Source organism: Raphanus sativus, chromosome 5 (assembly GCF_000801105.2).
Source record: "Raphanus sativus cultivar WK10039 chromosome 5, ASM80110v3, whole genome shotgun sequence".
Classification (NCBI taxonomy): Eukaryota; Viridiplantae; Streptophyta; class Magnoliopsida; order Brassicales; family Brassicaceae; genus Raphanus; species Raphanus sativus.
Genome location: NC_079515.1, coordinates 1283506 through 1309442, shown reverse-complemented (window position 1 = coordinate 1309442; position 25937 = coordinate 1283506). Strand labels below are relative to the sequence as shown.

The window sequence follows — 25937 nt, the reverse complement described above, 5'->3', positions numbered from 1 at the left end:
GACCGATACGATGCCATGGCCCATTTAAAATGGACCAAATTATTATTAGTTTTAAAATGGGCCGAATTTTATTAGTTACTAGCAAACAGAAACTTAAATTCGAACCGAACTATGCAAAACAAACCCAAGGATGTTTCAATCTCATCCGGTTTGTGTTGATTTTTCATTAGGCTGGTCCGTACAGAGAGAAGAAATGGGAAAGAGGTGGCCTAATAATGTATACTAGATACATGATATGGATGGAATGCAAGTCGTTAGGAAAATGTAGTTTTGCACTTGGGCTAGCTACTCTCTTCTGGAGGATGAAATCCTCAAGGTGTGAAATCACATCGTTGAGTTTTGACTGTGTTCAACAAATGTCTTTATCAATCATTTGAGGCTAATGCATTGAACGGACGAGATAATATTTACACATTTTTTGATAATATATTCTCTTTGATATATAGTCTTTGACCATATTTTAGAATTCAACTTTCATTTTAGGTCTTAATCGCTAAGAAGAGAGTGGAGATAAATCTGATAAAACCATAACTCAAATATATCAAAAAAGCCAAACGTAAAGGGCTATTCTCCGTAAAACAACCGTGCTACAGACTCAAAGAGTAAAAGTGAGGGATAGGCCAAAACCCAACCAAGAGTTATAAAACCCCCAAGAAAATTTATTCAAAAACAACAGATTCAAACTTCCTCCAAACGTCATTCCAGATCATCTTCTCAGATTTAGCACTTTGACATGTGGACTATCAAGTCGACCACACGGGTACTGTAACCCCATTCGTTGTCATACCACGACACCAGCTTCACGAAGTTGTCACTCAATGCGATTCCAGCCTTGGCATCGAAAATGCTCGACCTGCTGTCACCAACGAAGTCAGTTGAGACGACATCATCCTCGGTGTATCCAAGGATTCCCTTTAGTTTGCCTTCAGATTCCTCCCTGAGCGTATTGTCAACAATTCAGCAAGTTAATTTTGTATCTCATTGAGATATGATTAAACTAAGCTTAACTGGAAACAAAAGCTTACTTGATAGCCTTCTTGATCTCGTCGTAGGTTGCAGCTTTCTGGAGTCTAACCGTGAGGTCAACAACTGAGACATCGACGGTGGGGACACGGAAGGACATTCCGGTCAACTTTCCATTGAGCTGAGGAAGCACCTTTCCGACAGCCTTGGCAGCTCCGGTGCTGCTGGGAATGATGTTGAACGAAGCAGCTCTTCCACCTCTCCAGTCTTTCATTGATGGTCCATCAACAGTCTTCTGAGTAGCTGATAATCATAAAAGCAAACCCTCATTAGTGTCAAGAGTTTCCTCTTACAAGCAATCAGTATGAAAATAGGTTTATTGAAGACTAAAAGACTTTACCAGTGATGGAGTGGACGGTGGTCATAAGACCCTCAACAATGCCGAACCTGTCGTTGATAACCTACACGAAGAAACCTAAGATTGGTACAAAGCTGGAAACAACACTACCAAACTGATTTTTAATAGGCGAACTATCAAGATATATTTACCTTGGCAAGGGGAGCAAGGCAGTTAGTGGTGCAACTAGCGTTGGAGACAATGTCAAGGTCGGACTTGTACTCGTGCTCGTTGACACCAACGACAAACATGGGAGCGTCCTTGCTAGGGGCAGAGATGACAACCTTCTTGGCACCACCCTGTAACAAACAAATCACCAAAATCATTTAGTTGAAACATACACAACTCATACATGGGATAAGAACATTGTTTGTGTCCACTAATTACTGAGTCTCTTCAAAGACCAACAAGCTAAACATATAACGGTGTATAACATCCAAAGCAGATAAAAACAAACCTTCAAGTGAGCAGCAGCTTTGTCCTTGTCCGTGAAAACACCAGTAGACTCAACAACGAAGTCAGCTCCAGCCTCAGCCCATGGGATATCCTCAGGGTTCCTTCACAAATACAAAATCACTTTTGTGAGATCGAAGTTCTAAAAAGCAGAGTGAGAAAAGATAATCAACCGAGTAGATATATATATATATATACCTGATGCCGAAGACGGTGACAGGCTTCTCACCGAAGAGAAGAGTCTTCTCGTCCTTGACCTTGAGTTCATGGTGTTTCCATTGACCGTGAACACTGTCGTACTTGAACATGTACGTCTGCATCAAATCAAACACAGAGAGTAAAATCAATTTATGCAACCAATCCAAAAAAAAATCCGAAACAACCATCAGCTCCAAAATTGATATAATCAGCTAATCAACATGAAAATCAACCAACTAAGCCAGTTTTTGGATCTAAAAACATACATGAAGACGCTAAGAACACACATGCGTACACGTGATTATACTGATATCCTATAAATCTAACAGATCGAAACATATTAACCAGTCCAGGATCAAAACGACGTCGAAGGAAGGAAGGAAGGAAGGAAACACAAACCATGTACTCAGTGGTGATGAAAGGATCGTTGACGGCGACGAGCTCAACATCGTCCCTCTGGAGAACAACTCTAGCTACCAAACGACCGATTCTTCCGAATCCTAGAGGATTACACAAACCAAACGTCAGATTCAAGAGATCTGCTACGTATACGAAATCTAACAAACCTAATTAATTAATCAGAGACTCACCGTTGATTCCGATCTTGATCTTACCGCCAGCTACAAAACAAAAAAAAAACAATCAGATCAGATCAGAATACATAAAACGATCAACAGATTAGATGAACCAAACGAAATCAACAGAGAGTGATACTCACCCATTACGAATCAAAATACGCGAGAAAGAGAGATTTAGAGAGAAAATTAGAGTGAGGATGGTGGAGTGAGTGAGATGAGATGCGAGAAGACAGGTGTATTTAAAAGAGAGGAGAACGTGGAGAAGGGGTCGGAAATATCTTGTGGTGGAGTGAATGACCCAATAGCCCTTCGTTACTTCCCTTGTTTACCGTTGTTAGCCACTTCTGCTCGAGTAAAATGTCATCACCCCTGACTCGCGATTAGGAAAATAATTGTGGCGAGTCATGGCGTATTGGCGTCTGCATCTCACGTGATGAACTAGAAGATTCTTTTAAAACCATAATGTGGGCCGGGTCAAGTCGAGTCGGCATGAAACGCAACGTATTTGTGAATAAAGTTCTACTCAGGACCGGCATTGTGGTTGACAAGTGTTCCTGAGAGGCCCATTTTAGTGGACAATTTCAAATTTCTGGAAGGTAACACCCCGACTAATAGATGTCACAAAATATATAAATTTTGTGTTAGTTGCTTCTTTCATATGAATTCTTCTAGATTAATATATTTTTAACACAGTTGACATTTTGTTTTCTAATTAATTTGTAAAATGACATTTTGTTTTCTAATTGATTTGTAAAATGTTCAAATTGATTTTCATGATAGTTTTCAGATTAGCCATGGGCTAAACCTCATAAAATCCATGCTTAGATAATTAATGAGCGTTAAAAACTATGTCAAAAAAAAACCACAATATCAAATTTAACCACTAAACCATAGACTAGGCCTGGGCATTCGGGTCGTCGGATCGGGTTCGGGCCGGGTCCGGGTCTTTCGGGTCTAGGAGTTTAGGATTCGATAGGGTAATTTCAAATTTTCGGTTCCGGGTCGGCTCGGGTCGTACCGGATCCGGGTCGGGTCGGATCTTATATAGTTGGACCCATTCGGGTAACTAGAATTTATCGGTTCGGTTCTGGGTCGGGTTCGGGTCGGGTTCGGTTCGGGTTCAACCTAAAAAATACCTAAAAATACCAAAAAAAATCTGAAAATGTTAATATATCCGAAAATATTTGACATTTTATTTAAAATTTGTGTTTTTATTATATTAAAATGTGTATATATACTAAACTATGCGAGATAGAACAATAGTTGGTTTTCTCTTAGTGGCTGACTCCTTGGCTATGTAGACAAATAACCCGTCTTCGACTCCCCATTGATTCATTTTATTTAATTTATATTATTAATTCGGGTACCCGCCGGGTTTCGGGTTCGGGTCGGGTCGGGTCCAAGACCCGCGGGTCCTCTACAACAAGACCCGATAGGGTAATTTGATCGGGTCGGTTCCTACCCGGACCTGGTTTTTTCGGGTCGGTTTCGGGTCGGGTCTTCGGGTCCGGGTAAAATGCCCAGGCCTACCATAGACACTCTTTTATGTAGCGCCAAAATTACTTGAACTTAGGTGCCAGAGCAAGTTATGCTGGATTGGGCCTGATAGCTCTTGAAACTTGCAGACAAAATGGTGTATACTAAAAATATAGAAATTCATAATATGAAATAAAAATTAACTATAAGCAGTGTAATATAATTATTCAGAATAAAGACATATCTACAGAAGTTCAAAAGTTGATATAAGATTTTGATACATAAAGAAAAGATTTATATATTTGAAGTATATTTGAAGTTGCATGTTTTCAATGTAGCTTATTTGGTTTATAGAATTAACTTTAAAACTAGATTATGACCTACCCTTTTAAAGGGTGGTTATATTTTTTGTTTAATTTTTTTGAAAATTTTAATTTCTATATTTGTATTTTATGTGTTTATATTTAAGTTAAATATTAATTTAATTTGATATGATAGTCCTTTAAATTAGTGAAATATATTATTGAACCAAACATTTATCAGTTGGACATGATCATTTTTTAATAGAACAGATAATTAGACTACTAATATAAGATTTGCATCAAGATTAGGAAAAAAAATTATAATGTTAAGTATCTAAAGTAACATGCATAAAATTTGGTTCGCAATGAATACAACGATTGACTATAGAAATAGAGCGACGTTGATGAACAGTTTCATCATCACCAATGCTTATCACTAATAGTCTATCAATACAAGGACAAATAAAAGCAGCAATTCAAATAAAAACAGCAAATCAAGTTTGTTCATGCATAGGTTTCGCCATCACCACCACAACTCTCTTGGCTAGAAGATGCCCTCACCGTCCATATCGCTAAGGCTAACATGTAAATCCAAAAATGTTTGGCGCCTACACATCTTCTCTTTCACGCTCAAGCCTTCCGTAGGAGTAATCCACCACATTTTCTCCTTATTTTCCTTTTCAGATTTTTTCAAAATCTTTTCCTTCTCGTTTTGTATTTCAAGCTCCTCAACTAGATCAACATACCTTTGCATGAGGACCTGGATCTTCTCTCTCTTATAAGCTTCCACTAGTGGTCCCACATTGATACTTGCGAACGGTTCATGGCTCAAAGGGTTTTCGAACCCGCCTAATGCTTCCTTCAAAGACGGATATGCGAATGTGTAAGGCTTTCCGGATTCAGAGAAAACCAAAAAAATCGTTTCTACATTGCATAGTGAAACGATCTCGTTGATCTTCTTGGAGATTCCTGATTTACGTTTCGAGAACGTAATCATCCGGTCAGCATAGGCTTCAACCTTCTTCATCACGATCTTTTGCTTTCCCTTTGTAAGTCTCATTGTCACGTTTTTTAGGAGACGAAATGTTTTGCTTTCTAGTAGTATATGTTTTAGTTTTGTGTCTTCATAAAACCATACACGACTATTTATAGAAAAATCAAGAGAAAGATAAATGGAAGAATATATGTTAGTTTGTTTGAAGACAACTAATGTTCGAAAAACAGAGGACAATAAATAGTGTATATTTGACTAGTTTGCAAATTTGACTAATAATTTGGCAAACACTTTATTATTTTCAGAAATCATTTACTCATTGCACAGCAAAGTCAACAAACTACCATATGGTAACTCAATTGGCACAGTGAATAGTATATGCCAGAATTAATCATGTGCCTGAAATTCGAAACAATATTTGACTCAAGAAGAAGAAACATAACTGTTATGAATCGATTAGATCTACCTAACTCTCAATGAATCGCTTTCCTCTCAATCACTCACACACTCGTTTGTAATCAACCGTAAGAAAACACAAAGAAAAGACTCAGAGATTTGGTAACCCAGTTCGGGATCCAAAGTGGATCCGGTACATCTGGGGCTTGACGGCACAAACAAAGATTTCACTAATCACTCCAAGAGTTTTGTACAGAGTATATGATCACGAGACTAAAACAACCTTTTGCTCAAGAACTCTCTCTACTTTTCTCTCTCTGATTCCGTGAAAAACTCTCGATATCTTGAACTCCCTTTCTTCAATCTGATATATAGATGAGACCGGTACAGAAGAGTTAAGCTGACTCCAATAACCGCCCTGGTTATCACCTTCTTAACCATGTACCAAGCATTAATGAACCAACCCGGTTCATATGCTAACCAGTGTTGAATGTCACAAAACCAACAAATCTCCACCTTGACATCAACACCATGAGTCCATCCCTTATGCCGCCAAGCGTAGCCACTCCCCTAGCAGTCAGCTACTCCGAGATCAACAAGCGCTTGCTCGAACTTGTTGCTCGGTATAACCTTTGTTAACATATCTGCTGGGTTCTTCGACGTGTGAACTTTCTGAATGCTGACTTCTCCACCTTCAACCATGTCTCTCACAAAACTCATCTTCAGAGCTACATGCTTCGAGACTGCAACGTGCTTTGTTCTATCGTGAAATACATTGTTCTTCGCCAAACAAATAGCACTTTGAGAATCGCATCCCACCACAACTTCTGACTGAGCATAGCCTAGCTCCTCTGTTATTCCCCTCAGCCACAAACCCTCCTTTATAGCTTCCACCAACGAAATGTATTCTGCCTCCGTTGTTGAGAGAGCTACAACTTGTTGTAAACCTGACTTCCAGCTAACCGTGTTGCCACCGACCTGAAAAACATACCCAGTTGTAGACCTTCTTCGATCCAAGTCTCCACCGAAGTCAGAATCTGAGTAGCCTTTAACACTGAAGTTTCCCGAATTCTTCTTAAACACCAAACCAACATCCTTGGTTCCCACTAAGTAACGTAGTATCCACTTCACCGCCTCCCAGTGCTCCTTGCTCGGGTTGCTCATGAATCTACTCACCAATCCTACTCCAAAAGCTAGATCAGGTCTCGTGCTTATCATTGCATACATGATACTTCCTACTGCATTCGCGTAAGGACATTCCTCATCAGAACTTCCCAACCCTTGCTCGCCTTCTTCTAGAGCTGTCAACTTGAATTGAGCTCCAATGGGTGTAGTTACAGACTTTGAGTCTGCCATTCTGAACACTTGAAGCACCTTCTTCACATATCTCGACTGAGATAGCTTTAATACTCCACCTGCTCGGTCTCTTTCAATGTCCATTCCAAGTATACGCTTCGCTGGACCGAGATCCTTCATATCAAACTCCCTTCCAAGCATCTCCTTGACTTCATTGATATCATCCATACTCTTTGCCACCAGAAGCATGTCATCTACATATATAAGTAGATAGACATACTCACAATAGCTCAGCTTCTTCAGATATACGCAAAGATCATACTCGCTCTTCACAAAACCATGCTTGATCATGACTTGATCAAAGCATTTATTCCACTGACGAGGTGCCTGTTTTAACCCGTACAACGACTTCAACAGTTTACACACCTTGCCTTCTTGCCCCTTAACCACATAACCCTCAGGCTGCTCCATGTATATATCTTCATCTATCACTCCGTGAAGAAATGCAGTTTTAACGTCCAACTGCTCCATCTCTAAATCTCTGTCCACGACTATTGATAGCATCAGCCTGATGGAAACATGCTTCACTACCGGAGAGAAAATCTCTTGGTAATCAATTCCTTCTTGTTGAGAGTAGCCCTTTGCTACTAATCTCGACTTATGTCTCGGTTCTTCAACACCTGGTATGCCCGGCTTCCACTTGTAGATCCACTTGCACCCGATAGCTTTCTTATCTTTTGGAAGATCAGTCAGTGCCCATGTCTTGTTTTTCTCCAATGATGACATCTCATCATCCATTCCAGCACTCCACTTCTTCCAATCTTTACTTCTCATTGCTTCTTCAAAATTCCTCGGTTCTTCAGCGTCAATAACCGCTGCAACAGACAACGCAAATGCCACCTCAGATTCATCTGTAAACCTTGATGGTTTCACTATCTCTCTTCGAACTCTATCACGTGCAAGTTGATAGTTACTCAGGTCCTCCACTTCTTCAGCAGTCTGAGTCTCATCCGTAGATTCTGATACATCAACTCCACCTTCAGTCTGACCCTCTGAAGCTGTCCCAGAAGCTTCTCCAATCTCAACTGAACTCCTGACACTGTTCTGACTGTCAGGATGTCTCTGATTCTTCTCTGAGCCTGTGTTCTTGACCACATGTCTATATAACTGATCCTCTCTGAAAACCGCATTCCGACTAATGACGCATTTCTTTTCCTCTATGAGCCAAACCTTGTAGTCTTTGACTCCACTTGGATACCCGATGAAGACACCCTTCAAAGCTCTTGGTTTGAGCTTCCCTTGATTTATGTGAACGTAGACTACAGCCCCGAACCTCCTTAGATGATCATAACCCGGTGTTCTGCCTAACCACAACTCCTCAGGGATGTTGAAATCAATCGCTGATGATGGAGTCCGATTTATGATGTACACTGACGTTGCAACAGCTTCTGCCCAGAACTTCTCTTCCAGGCCTGACTCGTCAAGCAAGCATCTCACTTTCTCCATGATGGTCCGGTTCATGCGCTCCGCTACTCCGCTTTGTTGAGGAGTGTATGAGCAAGTCCTGTGCCTTTCTATGCCATGCTGCTTGCAAAAGTCATTAAACGCAATATTACAAAATTCTAAACCATTGTCAGTCCTAAGACACTTCACCTTTTCGTTCACCTGATTTTCAACTAAGCCTTTCCACTCACAAAACTTACTAAAAGCCTCATCCTTAGTAGCTAGGAAATACACCCAGACCTTTCTACTAAAATCATCTATCATAGACAGGAAATATTGCTTCCTAGATAGAGACAAATGAACATTGGGTGATCCCCAAAGATCAGAGTGAACATACCTCAATACCTCTTTGGAATTATGTTTGCCGATATTGAACTTCAACCTCTTGTTCTTACCCATAACGCAGCTTTCGCAAAACTCCAAGTCACTGATTTTTTTCCTGTCCAATATGCCCTTCTCAACTAGCACCTTCAGATTCCTGATGCTGGTGTGGGCTAGCCTGCTGTGCCATAGCGCAGTATCGTCTTTAGACACAGCTGCATACGCTGTAGGTTCCAGCGTATATCCATCAAGAAGATACAAGCTTCCACACAGAGTTCCCTGTAGAGCTAACTTCTCATTCTTGAAGAAACATGTCTTGCCATTTCCTCCTTCTTGTCTAAAACCCTGCATATCAAGTGAGCTGACAGAAATCAAATTTCTTTTAAGGTTGGGTATATACCTAACATTCGTCAGGCACTTGACAGTTCCACCATTTGCATTTATCCTGATAGTCCCAATCCCTTGTACCGAGACTGCCCTATCGTCTGCAAGTAGTACTTGACCTCCTGCTACCTCCGAGAACTCCACAAACCATTCTCTCCTGGATGTCATGTGGTAAGAGCACCCTGAATCTATGACCCACTTCTCTCTTGGATTCTGATCAGAGATAGCCAGAGCATCCACCTCTTGCAGCTCGTCAATCATTACTGCTGCTTCACCATCATCATCACCACTTTCCATTCTCTTCTTCCTTGCATAACAGTCTTTCTTGATGTGGCCCTCCTTCTTGCAGTACCAACACGTGAGCTTAGTTCTGGACCTGGACCTTGACTTGTTCTTGAAATTCTTGCCTTTGTAACCATCCCTTCTCTCTGGTCTCCCCCTTGCGACATACGCATCACCAGATCTCTGAGAAGTCGAGGCCTCTTCTTTCACCTCTTTCAGCTCTATCTCTTTAGACTTCGCTGCATTGGTTACATCTTCAATGGTCAGCGTCTCTCTGCCATACTTCAAGGTCTCCTTCAGCTGATTATACTGAGCTGGAAGCGAGCTCAGCAACAGTATAGCTTGTACTTCTTCTGAAACAGACACATTCACACTGCTTAAGCCGGAAACTAATTTCAAGAAATCATCAATATTTTCATCTATAGATTTAGACTCTAGCATCTTAAACGTATAGAACTTATGCTGAAGATGAATTCTATTAGGGAGAGTTTTGGAATTATACAACCTTTCAAGCGCAGTCCATATCGATGCTGCCGTTGTACAATCTTCTAGTTTCCGCAGTACATGATCACCAAGATTCAGGATGATCATGTTCATTGCTTTCTCAGCCTTCTCTGCCTTCTCGACCTCAAGCGCCTTGAGGCGTTCCTTGAAATCTTCCTCCTCTTCGCCTTTCTTTATCGTGACCTCAGATCCAGAAGTCGGCGATGAATCGGTTAGAGCCTCCTTCAACCCTAGGATCGACAGATGAGCCAACATACGCTTCTTCCACATCGAGAAATCTCCTTTGCCATCGAAGCACGAAATCTTGATTTTCGCCATCGACTCCTTCATCGCACTCAACCGTGCTCTGATACCACTTGTGATACCACTTTGTTATGAATCGATTAGATCTACCTAACTCTCAATGAATCGCTTTCCTCTCAATCACTCACACACTCGTTTGTAATCAACCGTAAGAAAACACAAAGAAAAGACTCAGAGATTTGGTAACCCAGTTCGGGATCCAAAGTGGATCCGGTACATCTGGGGCTTGACGGCACAAGCAAAGATTTCACTAATCACTCCAAGAGTTTTGTACAGAGTATATGATCACGAGACTAAAACAACCTTTTGCTCAAGAACTCTCTCTACTTTTCTCTCTCTGATTCCGTGAAAAACTCTCGATATCTTGAACTCCCTTTCTTCAATCTGATATATAGATGAGACCGGTACAGAAGAGTTAAGCTGACTCCAATAACCGCCCTGGTTATCACCTTCTTAACCATGTACCAAGCATTAATGAACCAACCCGGTTCATATGCTAACCAGTGTTGAATGTCACAAAACCAACAATAACGATGAATCAAAATCCGAAACATACATAATGAACATAAATCCTTAACAAAAAAAGTTACATATCTCATTTTACAAAACATCGGTTGCCTATGTTCAATATGTACTGATGACCCTGTTGAAGTTTAGTGGAGTAAATGAACTAATATAGGACCCATGAATTTTGATGAAAAAGTATTATAAGAAATATCAAAACCCATATAATATCAACAAAACATTTCAATAAATAAACCGTACTACTTTTGTATTCTTGTAACAACTGCAAGACGATTGGTTAGGTGAATCATACAAAGAAGATATATCTTCACTGTCACTATAAAAATTAAATAAACAAATAAAATTAAAAATATCTATTTGAAGAAGCTGTGACAAATCTTCTGAAAGCCATACAGGTCAACAACTACTCCAGATCCCGAAACACACAAGACTTCTCAACACTCTCGCGCAAAGAGGAGCAAGAAGAACTGGAACTGAAGAAGAAAGAAATGGGTGTTGTGAAGTCAGCGATTGGGGATATGCTGATGACCTTCTCGTGGGTTGTCCTCTCCGCGACCTTCGGTTTACAGACGACGGAGATCATCTCCGCCGCGGGGTTTCAGGGGATCGCTTGGGCTCCGCTGGCCATCACCACGTTTCTGATTTTCGTCTACGTCTCGATATTCACCGTTGTCTTCGGCAGCGCTAGCTTTAATCCCACCGGAAACGCCGCCTTCTATGCCGCCGGTATCCCCGGAGATACCCTTTTCACCTTGGCCATCAGGTTACCTGCTCAGGTAATACTTCTAATCTAAAGATCCAAACTTTTTCGGGATTTTTTTGTTGTCTGAGATTTGAACTCACACTTACTGTCTTACTTTCTTGCTTTGTTGGATTTAACTTCGTTCTGTTATCTGTGTTTTGTCTGTGTGAAGTGAATCTTGTTGTGTCTGAATCTCAAATCTATAAAATATAATTTTTTGTTAGATTTGTCCCCCACACACTGGTTTGACCCATCTAGGACCGATCGAAGTCAAAATTCTACCTTTGCTTTCTCATCTTTATCATACATCATCTTGATTGTTAGTATATTCTCGTTTTGATCTGGTCACTGTAGTGGATTTTTTTGATATTGTACAAGAAGAACACAGAATCAGATTCTTTTTTATTTGTTTTGGTTGATTCATGTGTTGGCCACTTTATTAAAGCTGAAGAAAAACTTTTCTTTTCTTGCATCTTTCTTTATTTGTTCTTTAGCTCTTTTTTTTTATTTTCTGAAGTTTGTTGCTGGTCTATTTGTTTCTTTGTGTAACATAAATAGATAGAAAGACTGTTAATTTGAGTAAAACTTATTTAGCAAGAAGTAAGTTGTACTCAGGAGAATTAAATTGAGTTAAAAACACTTTAGTGCCTCTTGGTAGGATCAAATATTCATAATTTTTACTGTTTTTTGATTCTTGAAAACAATAAAAAAATTATTCCTGAAAAATGAAAATGTAAGATCATTTTTGGTGTTTCCACCAGGCAGCTGGTGCGGCAGGAGGTGCATTGGCCATCATGGAGTTCATACCAGAGAAGTACAAGCACATGATTTCTGGACCTTCCCTTCAGGTTGATGTGCACACTGGAGCTATTGCTGAAACCATCTTAAGTTTCGGTATCACCTTTGCGGCTTTGCTTATTATCATCAGGGGTCCACGAAGATTACTCGCCAAGACCTTCTTGCTCGCTCTTGCAACCATTTGCTTCGTTGTCGCTGGCTCTAAATACACCGGACCAGCCATGAATCCCGCCATTGTAAGTATCCATTGGTTCACATGTCCTTAAAAGAGGGATGATCTCTCTAAATCCGTCTTGTGTGTTTGCTATGCAGGCGTTTGGGTGGGCATACATGTACAGCTCTCACAACACTTGGGACCATTTCTACGTGTACTGGATCAGTTCTTTTGTTGGTGCTTTATCTGCTGCACTGGTCTTCCGTACTATCTTCCCGCCACCTAAACCCCAGAAGAAGAAACAGAAGAAAGCCTGAGAGGATAAAAACTAATCCGAGACAACACCGGTTCAATTCTTTACCGGTTTGGGATATAGAAAGATTCAGAAGGTTTTCCATTCTAAAATAAGGAGAAAACCTTATATCATTGTTTACATTCACGCTTTATATTATGAATTTGTGCGGACGGCAACAATTCTCCAGTTCGTGCATATATATATATCTTCACTCTCTTCTGGTTTAGTAGCATAAGATTACCAATGACTGGTTTAGATTGATTCTGTTAAGTGGTTTCGAGAACTAAGAAATTATATATTTACTAGATTTTGATCCGCCCTAAGAAGGCGGGTATATGTTTTGTTTTGTATGTTTTTTTGAAATTGCATTTCTAAGCGTATGTTTTTTTTTTATTATATATATATTTTTGTATCAGATATGTGTGTTTTGGGCAAATCTTTATTTTTATTTCTAATTTTACTTGTGTATTTTTTTCTCAAAATGATTAGTCTTCTTATTTTGAACATTGAAATGAAATTATTATTGGACGAAAGCTTACAAAGAAATAAAAAAATCCCTAAAAAAAAAATAATAGTTCAAAAAAAAAAGAGCATTATAAGCATCTTCAAAAGTTGGATACAAAACTCCATTAACAGTTCGTAAATTTGTGTAATTGGTCAAGTTTTTGTTATGGTTTAAAAGAAAATGCATATAATGCAATTCATTTTGTTTGGAGTTTGTAAACAGGTTACTCATTCTTTTATTTTTGTTCTCTCTATTAATTTCCATCCAATCTTGATATTGTGAAGTTTGATTCGCCTTCTTTGTCTCGACATTACCAAAATGATGTTCTTGATGTGAAGCTTCTTTGTCACCTTTTTCCATATTTTTCTCTTCATCTGTAACAAATATTTTTTCTCCTATTTGCTATTATTTACATAAGTATTTGTTCTATTAATTTTGTTATAATATAAGACTCATTAAACTAAATGAGTTTATATATATATTTGATTCCTGAAATGTTATTGTTTGTTATATAAATACTCAGAATTTAAATTAGATATGAGTCTTATTATTAGGTAACAAATAGGAGTAAAAGAAAATATATTAACCTTTTTGAATAAAGAAAAACATATACGTTATATTATTTTTGGGGGATAAGCATTGAAGGTCCTACAATTATGGAGTAAAGAAATATACATCACGTTTATATTTAAATGCAATTTGATGATTCTACGTAGTATTTAAGAGGTGGTTACTTAGATGCAGTTAACAAATAATTGTTATACCACTAAACAATATTTATAAAGTGATTATGGTTATTTAGGTGCATTTATAAAAATTAAAAGATGGACATAACTTACTATCAATTGGACATGTTGAAAAATTAATAGAATAGATGTAATTTAGTTAATCCAGTTAAAATTTACTGATTAGTGATTACAAATATAACATGTAGATTTTAATTTGTATTTATAAATTTGAAGATATTATCTCAGATTGAGTTTTTTTTGTATTTTTAATAAAAACATCTTTATAAATTCATTCAAACCTGTAATAAACTCAAATTTATTTAAAATAACACATAATTCAGATAATAATTTATTATCATAAAATTAATAAGACATAAATTTAATAATATTTTAAAATTTATAAAACGAATAACACTATTTCATTTGAATTTAAAAATATATTAAAATAGACAGACACTAAAAACTATTAAAATATTTAAAATTTCATCAAAAAAAAATCTATTAAAATAGACAGACAATAATTCTGACTAATTCTTTTAAGCCGTTACACTTCTCACATTTCGGTTTGGTTGGAATTTATTTGGCTTGGTTGACTTCAATTTGGTTCGGGTCATACTCTCAAAAAACTAAACCCCCCTAATGAAGTTAGTTAAATTTTTAATTATGTTTTTTTGTCTAAAGTAACTTTACACTTACACAAATGCAATTAGCTTTTCGTGATTGTTAGTTAACCAACTCTCTTCCTTAAACGCAACCGTTGAATCATCAACGTAACAGATCTGTTAAGCACAACTCGAATTCGAAACCGCACTCGCCATTCCTATCCATCGCCGATCTGGATCCGTCAAAGGATCCGCCGCAGACATCGGCGTCCTCCGCCACCGCCAACAAGATCCGCTACCGCTCCCCTTCCGCCTCCGAGCTACTCGAGTCGGGACTCGCCACTTCCCCTACCTCCGACTCTCACCAGAGCCTTCTCTCCATCGACGGCGGGAAAATGACGGCGAAGCGAGCGATCGGGAGGCACGAGTCACTCTCCGATAAGATCCATAGACACCGCGGTGTCCTGCTCCTGATCTCGATCCCCGCCGTGCTGATCACTCTCGTGGTTGTGTTGATGCCGGGGGCGTCGACGTCCGTCGTCGAGGAGTACGCGCTGAGAAACAGCGAGGGAGGAGGAGGCTCGGATTCGAGGAAGTACGCTGTGATTTTCGACGCGGGGAGCTCGGGAAGCCGCGTGCATGTTTACTGTTTTGATCGGAATTTGGATCTCGTTCCTTTGGAGAATGAGCTCGAGCTCTTCCTTCAGGTATATCCCTAATCGATCTTAAGCGTTTAAAAGGATGTTTGAGTTTGATTCGTATTCTAGTTTGTGATCAATAATACAATTTGTCTTTCGTCAAGTCTATACTGCTATGTAATGTTTAAGAGATCCCTAGTTGCTAATTAGGCCATTTATATGAGATTAGTGATTATGCGGGCGCCTAAACAGATTTTTTGAATATTTTTTGAAATATTGTTCCGAAAAATTGTTTGTTTATGTCTGATTTGCCGACTAGGCGGACGTTTAGTCTAAGGCAACACATTGTTTATTATGCACTTGGTTGGAGTTTTTTGAGGCTGAACTATGGTTTTGATATGGTTTTTAGCTAAAGCCAGGGTTGAGTGCGTATCCTAATGATCCTAGGCAATCAGCAAACTCTTTGGTATCTCTTCTTGACAAAGCAGAGGCCTCTGTTCCACATGAGTTGCGTCCCAAGACTCCTGTTAGAGTTGGGGTATGGAAACGAGTTTCCTTGCACGTAATGATAATTGGAGGTCAGTTTATTTGTTATGTTTTATCATTTACTCTGTTTTGGGTTGTATCTTTTTCCAGGCAACTGCTGGTTTGAGGGCTTTGGGTCACGAAGCTTCTGAAAACATTTTGCAAGCGGTAAATTTTTGTTGATATGATGTCTAGAAGTATTTGCTTGCTTGTCTAGCTTTTTATACTTGAACACTAGGCTTGAACATGTAATTTTGGTCTTAAGGTTAGGGAGCTCCTGAAAGATAGAAGCAGGTTGAAGACTGAGGCAAATGCAGTTACTGTTCTTGATGGTACTCAGGAAGGTTCTTACCAGTGGGTATGTTCTTGATTCTTTTCATCTACTACTGAAGACTGGGGTGCTTGTATTTGTTGTGTCTATGTAGGGTTGCCTCTAAATAATTTTATTTTCCCAATCTGAGTAGTAATTTTGAGGACTGATTTTTTTTATTTTTATTTTAAAACAGCCTGAAGTCAAGTAACAAGTTACCAATTTTTTTTGTTTTCCTAAATTGTCGATTCTTAAGGTGACCATCAACTACTTGCTAAAAACTTTGGGAAAGCCTTACTCAGAAACAGTTGGAGTGGTTGATCTTGGTGGGGGCTCTGTTCAAATGGCATATGCTATATCGGAGGAAGATGCTGCAACTGCACCAAAACCACTACAAGGTGAGGATTCTTATGTCAGAGAAATGTATCTCAAAGGACGGAAGTATTTCCTATATGTTCACAGGTTTGTCAGCTGTCATTTCTTTTGTACCCATTTGATAATCTGCTATTCCTTACACTGGAGACATGAAACTAGTTGCTATGTAGCCTTTTCACGCAATATCTTATTTGGCTTGTTGATTGCAGCTACCTACACTACGGTTTATTGGCTGCCCGAGCGGAAATTCTGAAAGTTTCTGAGGGATCTAACAACCCCTGCATCGTAACCGGCTATGATGGTGAGTGAGAGACTTTATTAATTTATCGAGGAACACTCTCTTTAGAACTAGAACACTCTGCATCCTATCCTCATCACATTACACCTTCTTTTCCATTTAGTTTTGTTTTTCTAATATACAAAGTAATCAGTACCGTATCCTCTTTGCATCTCCTGCCCTTAACTACTATTTCACTTTTTGATGTTGGTAGCTTTATTTATGGAACATATGAATCATTTCAGGTACTTACAAGTATGGTGGAAAAGCGTTCAAAGCCGCAGCTTCTCCATCTGGTGCAAGTCTAGACGAATGCAGGCGAGTAGCTCTTAACGCACTCAAAGTCAATGATTCACTGTGTACACACATGAAATGCACATTCGGTGGAGTATGGAACGGTGGAGGCGGTGGTGGCCAAAAGAATATGTTTGTTGCATCATTTTTCTTTGATAGAGCCGCAGAGGTAAATAAATATCGCCTTTTAGATTTTCATTAAGCACTTAAGTGACACCAATGGTGGTGATGGCAGGCTGGTTTTGTTGACCCGACACAACCTGTGGCTACGGTTCATCCAGCCGACTTTGAGAAAGCAGCCAGCCAAGCTTGTACCATGAAATTGGGAGATGGGAAAACGAAGTTCCCACTTGTGGAGGAAGACAATCTTCCTTACTTGTGCTTAGATCTCGTATACCAATATACTCTCCTCGTTGATGGATTCGGTAAGTTAATCTTTTACTTATTTTCTTTTAACTTCTCAGACCAAAACAAATACTATTCAATTTACACTTACGCCTAACATGATAATGACAATGGTTAGTATATATGATAGGCATGCACATAGTAGTTGGAACGTGTTAGATTTCTGAAATTTTTATGTCCTGACATGTACAGTACATAGTTTTGGTTATTATCATCAGTGGTCCGGTTCCGGTTGGTCCCAATTTTTTGGGGGTGAAATGAAAACCAAATTGATTTTTCCAACCTCGGTTTGGTTCTTTGGACCTTTTTGACTTCCCGTCCCCCTAATTTGACCTTTTCCTAACCAAAACCTTGCACTGTTCAAAATGTATTTAACTTCCCACAGTTGCATCCATAGTTTAATTGACATGTGTTTTATCTTTTAATTTAACTTTTTTTTTTGTTGTGAGCAGGATTGAAGCCATCACAGACAATAACGTTAGTGAAGAAAGTGAAGTACGGAGAACACGCCGTGGAAGCTGCGTGGCCACTAGGAAGCGCCATTGAGGCCGTATCCTCACCATGAGTATAGTGCCAAGTTTTGGGAATTTGCACAAAACCCATATTATTTTGGATTTCTCCCAGAATCTCCCCCAATCTTTTCTTCAACTTCAAAATTTTGTTAATCATCATAATCCCTAATTGCTTACTATCGATTCGTATTAATATACTTTGGCTTACTATTTTTTTTTGTAAACTAAACTGCAAACGTGTCATCGGTTTCGTATAAATGATTCACTTTTTGAATGTTTTTTTCTTGACTGTTGAGAATTTCATCTTGTAGTTTTGTCCATGTTGAGTTCTCTTTTCTTTTTGTGAAACCTACAATCATTGGGGATGGATTGATTTATTTTAATATTTGATAATTCAGTATATTTCTCCATATGTAGTTCATATCCTTTTTTTTGGGCAACAAAATACAGATATGTAGTTCATATCCAAATCCCAATAGATACCCATGAAAGTTATTTTTTCCTTTGAATTCTCTCTGTTTTAAAGTATCTTTGGAGCGAAGGAATATTCAAAAGATTTTTAGATAAGTGTGTGCCAAAAGAAATGGAGATGAGCGTTTGACAATTCAAAGGTATCATAGTTTGGAACTTTACACGTTAGATGTGTAAATAAACTGAACTACTTTGATTTATGACCATTTACACGCCCACCCATTCAAACCTAATCTCATGTCACGAACTTCAACTTGACTTTGAAGACCGACCAAAGTAATACCATTGTTATATTGATAATTGTAAAGTTGTAAATTGTAATGAGCCATGAAAGTCCCATGAAAACTCAAATCAGGTAAAGGAATATATAGACTATATAAGGTTTAAAGTCGATCTGGTTCCTTATCAATGTATTACTGGTTGCTTCAAACACACGTCTTATGACTAATAATTTCCAAATTTGTAGTTAGAGGTTTCATTATATTATAGATTGAGTAGCCTTGTATAGCTTGTATATTGAAGGTAAGATTATCAATACTCATTGTCGGCGATACATTTTGTATTTATAATAACGATGCTACAAAATCATTTTATAAATATGATGATAAGACATACGGTAAAATAATTTTTTTAACTTCGAGAGAATACAAAAGTATAAGATGCTGATATGTGAGTAGTTGGAAACTTGACAAAAAAGTGTTCAAATTCCAGTAGAACAAGTAAGCTTTCATTATACACCACACTAGACACACATTGAGATAATCGACAATGTAATCTTGTTAGATATTTTCTTAAGAAGGATATCCACAGTTCCACAACCATAATTATGTATTATATTTTCTTAAATAATAGATGTTCCATGTAAATCGTTCTCAAACTTACAATGGTCCATGTATATGTGATGAAATATTAAAGAACAATTTATTCACTGGTCTGTATTCAAAAATTTCGTCTCGTCTGTAATGGTTTACTTTTTCAAATCTACTCTATTCGTCATTGTAGCTGTAACGTTTATTATAGTTATTTTAAAATTATTCAAACTATCCGCACAGTAACTTTTAATATGTTCACCTATAACCCTAGCTAGGCGCAAAATGTTGACGCTTGATAGAGGAACCGTAAGTCGCACGTGTGGTTGCTGGCTTGTTGAATACTCCCTCTGTTTTTTAAAGATCCATGTTCTAGGAAAAAAAATTGTTTTAAAAAGATACATTTTTTACCTTTTCAATGTATTATTTAATGAAAATCTGTTAATTTCAAGAAAATTAATTGTGTTTATTGGATTTTTATTGGTTAAAAGTTATGGAAAATTGTTATTCACAAAAATCAATGCATTTTTAATGTAATTTCTTAATATATGTGAAAATTCTAGAATATGTATCTTTAAAAAAAAACAGAGGGAGTATTTAACTTTCCATGTTTATTTGAGGGAGACTTAGATTTTAGTAAATTCAAAACTTGTGTAGTTTAATGCCTACTGGCATATGGCAAACTCCATTTTCAACAAATGAAACAAAAGTCACGTTTGATATATTCCCTGCGAAGTATTTTTGAATTATTAAAAACACTTTCATACAACCACTTTTTTGGTGGGAAAATGGTTTATTCCCTTATGAACTAGTTGTTCCCGGCTTTTTCACACATGAACTTTTAAGCCATACCAAAAACCACACGAAAAACGGAAATATTGTTTATTCCCCTATGACCTAATTATTTCCAGCTTTTTCATACTCAGATTTTTAAATTTTGACAAAAATCACATGAACTACGCTATTTTTTGAATTACATACACAAAATATCAATTTTAAGCTAATTCTCCTAAAATCGTAAATTGTGCTATTTAAATATTAACTTAGTTTATGACAAGTGTATAGACGATTTAATTTGGGTTGATAAAAAAAGATAATACATCGTTTTGTTCTTTTTCTTTTCTTTTTGTCAACTGCTCTTCTTCTTCAAAAATCGTTTTACTTTTCATCATCAATTGAGAATAAAATTTATTATTTTGTAAAAGATAAAATGTTTTACATGATGCATAATGAAAGAAGAGCAGCAACTACTAGTTTACCAATCCGCTATGTTAATGTTCTTCTTTCTTTATGCATCATGTAAAACGTTTAATCTTCTATAAAATAATAAATTTTATTTCCAATTGATGAAGAAGAGTAAAACGATTTTTGAAAAATAGCAGTTGACAAAAAGAAAAGAAAAAGTACAAAACGATGTATTATCCTTTTTTATCAACCTAAATTAAACCGGCTTTCCACTTGTCATAAACTAAGTTAATGTTTAAATAACATAATTTACGATTTTAAGGGAATTAGCTTAAAATTGATAGTCTGTGTATGTAATTCAAAAAATAGCGTAGTTCATGTGGTTTTTGGCAAAGTTTAAAAATTTATGTGTGAAAAAGCTGGAAATAATTAGTTCATAAGGGAATAAGTAATATTTTCATTGTTCGTATGGTTTTTGGCATGGCTTAAAAGTTCATGTGTGAAAAAGCCGAGAACAACTAGTTCGTAGGAGAATAAGCCAATTTTCCCTTTTTTGGTAGTTAGTTTTCCTTACGATTGCTTGCTTATCTTTCGTTATGCGTACGTGCATGTATAATATTCACAATGATCAGTAGGTTTTCTAAAGTTGATGTCACATTGTTTGACTAATGAAATGACACTACAAAAACATGAAAATAAGGAGATCATAAATGTATAGCGTAGTTGTCGAATTCTCGTCCACGAATTTCGCAATAATGAGAGTGGTCTTGGTTAGGTTTGTTACTTGTGAGGCCTTTATTTCTAATAATAACTAAGAGTTTTTCACGTTGAAAACAAGGTGGAACTTAATTCATTACCAATTGGCTTTAATCACACTACTGGAACTTCAGATTCATAAAGTGTTTTTTTTTTTTGACAAAGATTTTAAAAAAAGTGTTGTAGAGAGTATATTATAGCAATCTATAATATAATGCCGGAGTTCACTCCTTCTCAAGAGGACACGTCATCACCTTCTTTATGTGGGACCCACAAAATATTAAAAGGTCTAATTCGTTGTATGTCAAACCGTGGAGTAATTCTATTTCTTAGTCCTAAGAATAACCATTTAAAAAGCCCAATGAATTTTTGTTGGGTACCCAACTGAAACAGCCTATCCAATTCACTGCTCTGTATTCCTCTTCTTCCGTCACGCCGTCTGAAAGGTGAAAGGTCAAGCGGCATGCACCTTTTCGATTAGATCCAATTATTTCATTACCCTCTCCATCATTAATTTTCCTTAACTTCAACAACTCAAGCGTTTCGTAACCGAAAAAAGAGACCACTATAAATAGTAGAGGCCCCAGCACCGCGACCAACATCGGATACCCTCATTCCGACTTTCTCCTCCATGCAAGTTATTATCGAACAGCGTCTGCCGCCGATGGATAAAATCACATACACAAAATCACCCGATACATCAACAACGTCACCACACATTACTAAGAGTTTTTCACGTTGAAAACAAGGTGGAACTTAATTCATTACCAATTGGCTTTAATCACACTACTGGAACTTCAGATTCATAAAGTGTTTTTTTTTTGACAAAGATTTAAAAAAAAGTGTTGTAGAGAGTATATTATAGCAATAACTAATAACAACTCGAGAACGGAGCAGATTAATTCATCCCTTTCATATTGTTACGATGTAAAATACCTTATACTCCCTCTGTTTTTTAAAGATGTATGTTTTGGTGTTTTCACACATATTAAGAAAACACATTAACTATATATCATTTTTAGAAATTATCAAATTCCAATGCATTTTAACCAATAGTCTTTCAATAAATTCAATCAATTTTATTGAAATTTGCAATTTTTGTATAAAAAACATAAAAAATACATCTTTGTGAAACAATTTATTTTTCTAAAACATCTATCTTTAAAAAACAGAGGGAGTATCAATCAACTATCAACTGACGTTAGAAAAAATAGCAATCAACTATCAACTAATATGTTGAAAAACTTGCAAAATAGTAGATGATGTATCAGGTCATTTTAATACGCGGTAACGTTTTTTTTTGGGGCATAATATTGTTTTATATGTGAGATATTTTCGTTTGCAAAGTGGTATATTTGAAATTCCTTCCCTTAATTATTTCTGTAACTTATAATTGACAGTCATGTCATACCTTTCGGTAAACTATGGTTCAATTATTGGTTTACTTTATCGCACCATCATACATGAATGGCTAGAAATAAACGACTGACGCGTAAACATATAATTTTATTTTTAGGGGAAAGAATCAAAAACAAAAGTACTTTTTGGTGGAAATTGGCTTAGCGTGTGGTTTGCATGTGTGTGTGAATGCCGCCGTGGCATGTCATTATCATTTAAGAATTTTTTTTATCTGGATTATGTATGTTTAATATATGAGTTAATATATTAATCTAATGTAGTTAAGCTTTTTTTTTTGAAGATTGTGTATTTAAGCTTATTACATTACGTTTTTTTAAGTAAAGGTTAAACAGATCATGTGGGCGTTTATGATTCCACGTTTTCTATTCGGGAATATTCAAATGTTTAATTTGGTTTGCATCCCACCAAGAAACACATCAAACTAAGATTAGTTTAATACTTGCTTCATTAGACAAAACAAGTAATTAGTTATATTCAGCATTAAGCCATAATTATTGATATTTTGTCAACAAACTTGTCCTTTAGTCACACACGTTCAAGAGGCAGTGGTCGAAGGTCTTTTTCTTTTTGGACAACGGCAGTGGTTCGAAGGTTACTTTTATTTTATTCATAGTTTTGTGATAGTTCTTTTTTTTTTGTTGTAACTATGCGATAGTTCTTATCTCATCCTATCCAACTAACAGATGGTTTTGTTATCATTACGACCAGAGCGGTGCCTGACATATGTAAGATTTTTTTTAAACGTCTGCATATTATTGATCAGTAAATGAAATAGGCCATACAAAATAAATAGGGCCATACAACAAAGGAGAGTTAAAACGCTCAACCTTAATAATAAAGATCTACGAGCGTAAGAAAGCAGCTTCTCTGTTGATTAAATGATGGAGCCACGCAGGTCCTCCCAGGGCTAAGTAAGATTGAAATTTTCCATCCCTGAGCACACTCTTCGCAATTTCTTTAGCTATTCTGTTTGATATTGGGGATTCCAATTGAAACGCAACTGCAGGAAACTGTGCACACAACCCTTGAATTCGACTGAGGATGATACGGTATCTGGGCCAGTCTATTGCCTTCCCTATTGCTGCAAATAAATCATGAAAATCAGCAGCGATAATCACTTCCTGATAACCAAGATCCTTCAAACTCTTCAACGCCCATTCCAAACATTTGAGTTCAGCCGTAAGTCTATTTGGTGAGAACGTGAAAGCGTCCCTCGTATGGTGGAGCACATTACTAGATGGATCCCTAATGATAAACGCCCCCCCCCCCACTATGTAGCTTTGCGTTTCTCCAGTTCGCATGGATATTACATTTCACAAAGCCAGGAATCGGGGGTTCCCACTTCTTACCTTCCTCCAGTAAACCATTCACAGTCTCTTCATTTGCTTGACTATCATTGAGCTCAGTCCACAATCTTGCTTCGTCTCTTATCATTTTTTTGGCCCTATAAACAATCTTGCTTCGTCCCTTATCAGTCTACAATCTTGCTCAGTCCATATATGTAAGATTAAAAGCAGGAATTTTTTTTGGCCCTATAAACAATTTCTTTTTGGAAAAACACACAAAAATATAATGATACACCGAAGTTAAGTTCGAACCCTACACCTTGAAAACTTTACCGAACACGTTCTACCATCTAAGCTAATACATTCTTTACTAAACTGGCCCCTAAATTATTCTTAACTTGACCGGTCTTCAAGCTAATGCTTGATCAGTCTCTATTGAGGCACGGCCCTGATTATGACTTGATCGATAACTACATGAAACAGATTAACCAAACATCTACGATTGGGTGGCACAAAACGTTCCGTAGATCTTTAATAGAACCAAATTCGAATCCGCCGTTCGCGTGAACACCGAAGTTTTTTACATAAAACAAATTATCAAACAGTTTTGATAGTAGACACTCTCCTTAATTTAACAATCATATATATATATACATAAATTTATGTCAAATATTTATTAAAAATTATATACGCAAATATAAAATATCAAGAGATAATATATAACTTGGGTCCAATGAGAAAAATAAAATATTTTCTATTCATTTTTAAGCTTTTTTTCTGACATCAATCATTTTTAAGTCTATGCTCGTATATATATATATATTTTTCTTTTTTGTAACTGATAACGATATATATATGTATATTACATATACATTATCATCTAGTACACAATTGGACAAGCCCACGATAATATATTAGAGAAATAAGCTTATGCAGAAAACAATTGTCTTTTAACATTTCTATTACTGAATATATATATATAGACATATATAATTTATTTCATTATCAATGAAGATAATCGTTATATATATATGGAGAATAGGGAAAATTCATAAATCATATAAAGCCGCAGCCATTGGATTTCAAAGAATACGATAATATTTCATTGTTTTACCGATTTTAATTTCAAGATCTTCTCAACAATATAAAGCCAAACAAAATGAACTAGTTACGGGTCTCATAATATTCTTATCCTTATTATACAAAAAGAGCGAGAAAAATAATCTCCTTGTATACAAATCTATACAAACACGTGTACTGCAACAAATCATTCAATGTTTTTTTCTTCTTAAATTATCAAGTTTTCTCAAAATAGTATTGTACCATTTTAAGTGATATTTAAGGTTTTTATACAATTATTAAGAAAATACAAATTTTTATTTACTTTATCTTGGTTATATAAAAATCACATTAAATAAAACAAGTTTAACCAATAACAAAATAGTACATGATTTTGTAATTGATCACAAAATTTGAATGACATTTAATTTTACCTAGAATAGTGAAAATATCACATATTATGAACCAAAATAAAAATTTTAAAACTTCACTTAAAATGGAACAGAAGGAGTAATAGAGAGTAGCATATGATGTTTGCGTCAGCAGCCCCATCTGGGCTTACGTGGAGATTGTCAGGACAAAAGTAAAATTAACCAATAAGATGAGATCTCGGAGGACACAGCTGCTCGTTAGGGTCCACTTCTCCAACAAAACTCTTCAATTATTAATACTCGATACAACGACACAAATAAGTTACTATATGGCCATTTAAATATTTGAAAACGGAACATTTGTTTTCATACTTTGATCCCTATATATGTTTTTATATTCTTTCCTTTAGAAAGAGACTGAAAGACTATTTCTCAGAAATTTTATGTACGATTTTTGGATTCAATAGCTAAAATGGAAAAATCCCAACATATATGATTTACAACTACAAAGTTTAATTATGTTGAATTACGTATTTAAAAAAATTT

The 25937-nt window shown here is 36.7% G+C and overlaps 4 protein-coding genes across 4 annotated transcripts; 2 read left to right on the top strand and 2 right to left on the bottom strand.

Annotated features, from left to right (window-relative positions):
• Nucleotides 1-513: 513 nt before the first annotated feature.
• LOC108805328 (glyceraldehyde-3-phosphate dehydrogenase, cytosolic) lies at nt 514-2859 on the bottom strand. Its single transcript, XM_018577344.2, has 9 exons — nt 2730-2859; nt 2602-2631; nt 2411-2511; nt 2012-2127; nt 1818-1917; nt 1513-1659; nt 1364-1424; nt 1026-1266; nt 514-937 (listed from the first exon to the last, which is right to left on the bottom strand). The coding sequence occupies exons 1-9, from the start codon at nt 2731-2733 to the stop codon at nt 721-723; spliced, it is 1017 nt and encodes a 338-aa protein (XP_018432846.1). The 5' UTR covers nt 2734-2859; the 3' UTR covers nt 514-720.
• Nucleotides 2860-4911: 2052 nt separating this feature from the next.
• LOC108805329 (agamous-like MADS-box protein AGL23) lies at nt 4912-5427 on the bottom strand. The gene has a single exon (XM_018577345.1). It carries the CDS (start codon nt 5425-5427, stop codon nt 4912-4914), a length of 516 nt encoding a protein of 171 aa, XP_018432847.1.
• A 5784-nt stretch (nt 5428-11211) lies between these two features.
• LOC108856819 (aquaporin SIP1-1) lies at nt 11212-13080 on the top strand. Its single transcript, XM_018630713.2, has 3 exons — nt 11212-11651; nt 12379-12651; nt 12728-13080. Exons 1-3 carry the CDS (start codon nt 11364-11366, stop codon nt 12884-12886), a joined length of 720 nt encoding a protein of 239 aa, XP_018486215.1. The 5' UTR covers nt 11212-11363; the 3' UTR covers nt 12887-13080.
• Nucleotides 13081-14802: 1722 nt separating this feature from the next.
• On the top strand, nt 14803-18309 carry LOC108856226 (apyrase 1). Its single transcript, XM_018629990.2, has 9 exons — nt 14803-15406; nt 15747-15875; nt 15974-16030; nt 16128-16220; nt 16429-16634; nt 16757-16848; nt 17070-17287; nt 17354-17543; nt 17976-18309. Exons 1-9 carry the CDS (start codon nt 15095-15097, stop codon nt 18086-18088), a joined length of 1410 nt encoding a protein of 469 aa, XP_018485492.1. The 5' UTR covers nt 14803-15094; the 3' UTR covers nt 18089-18309.
• Nucleotides 18310-25937: the final 7628 nt, after the last annotated feature.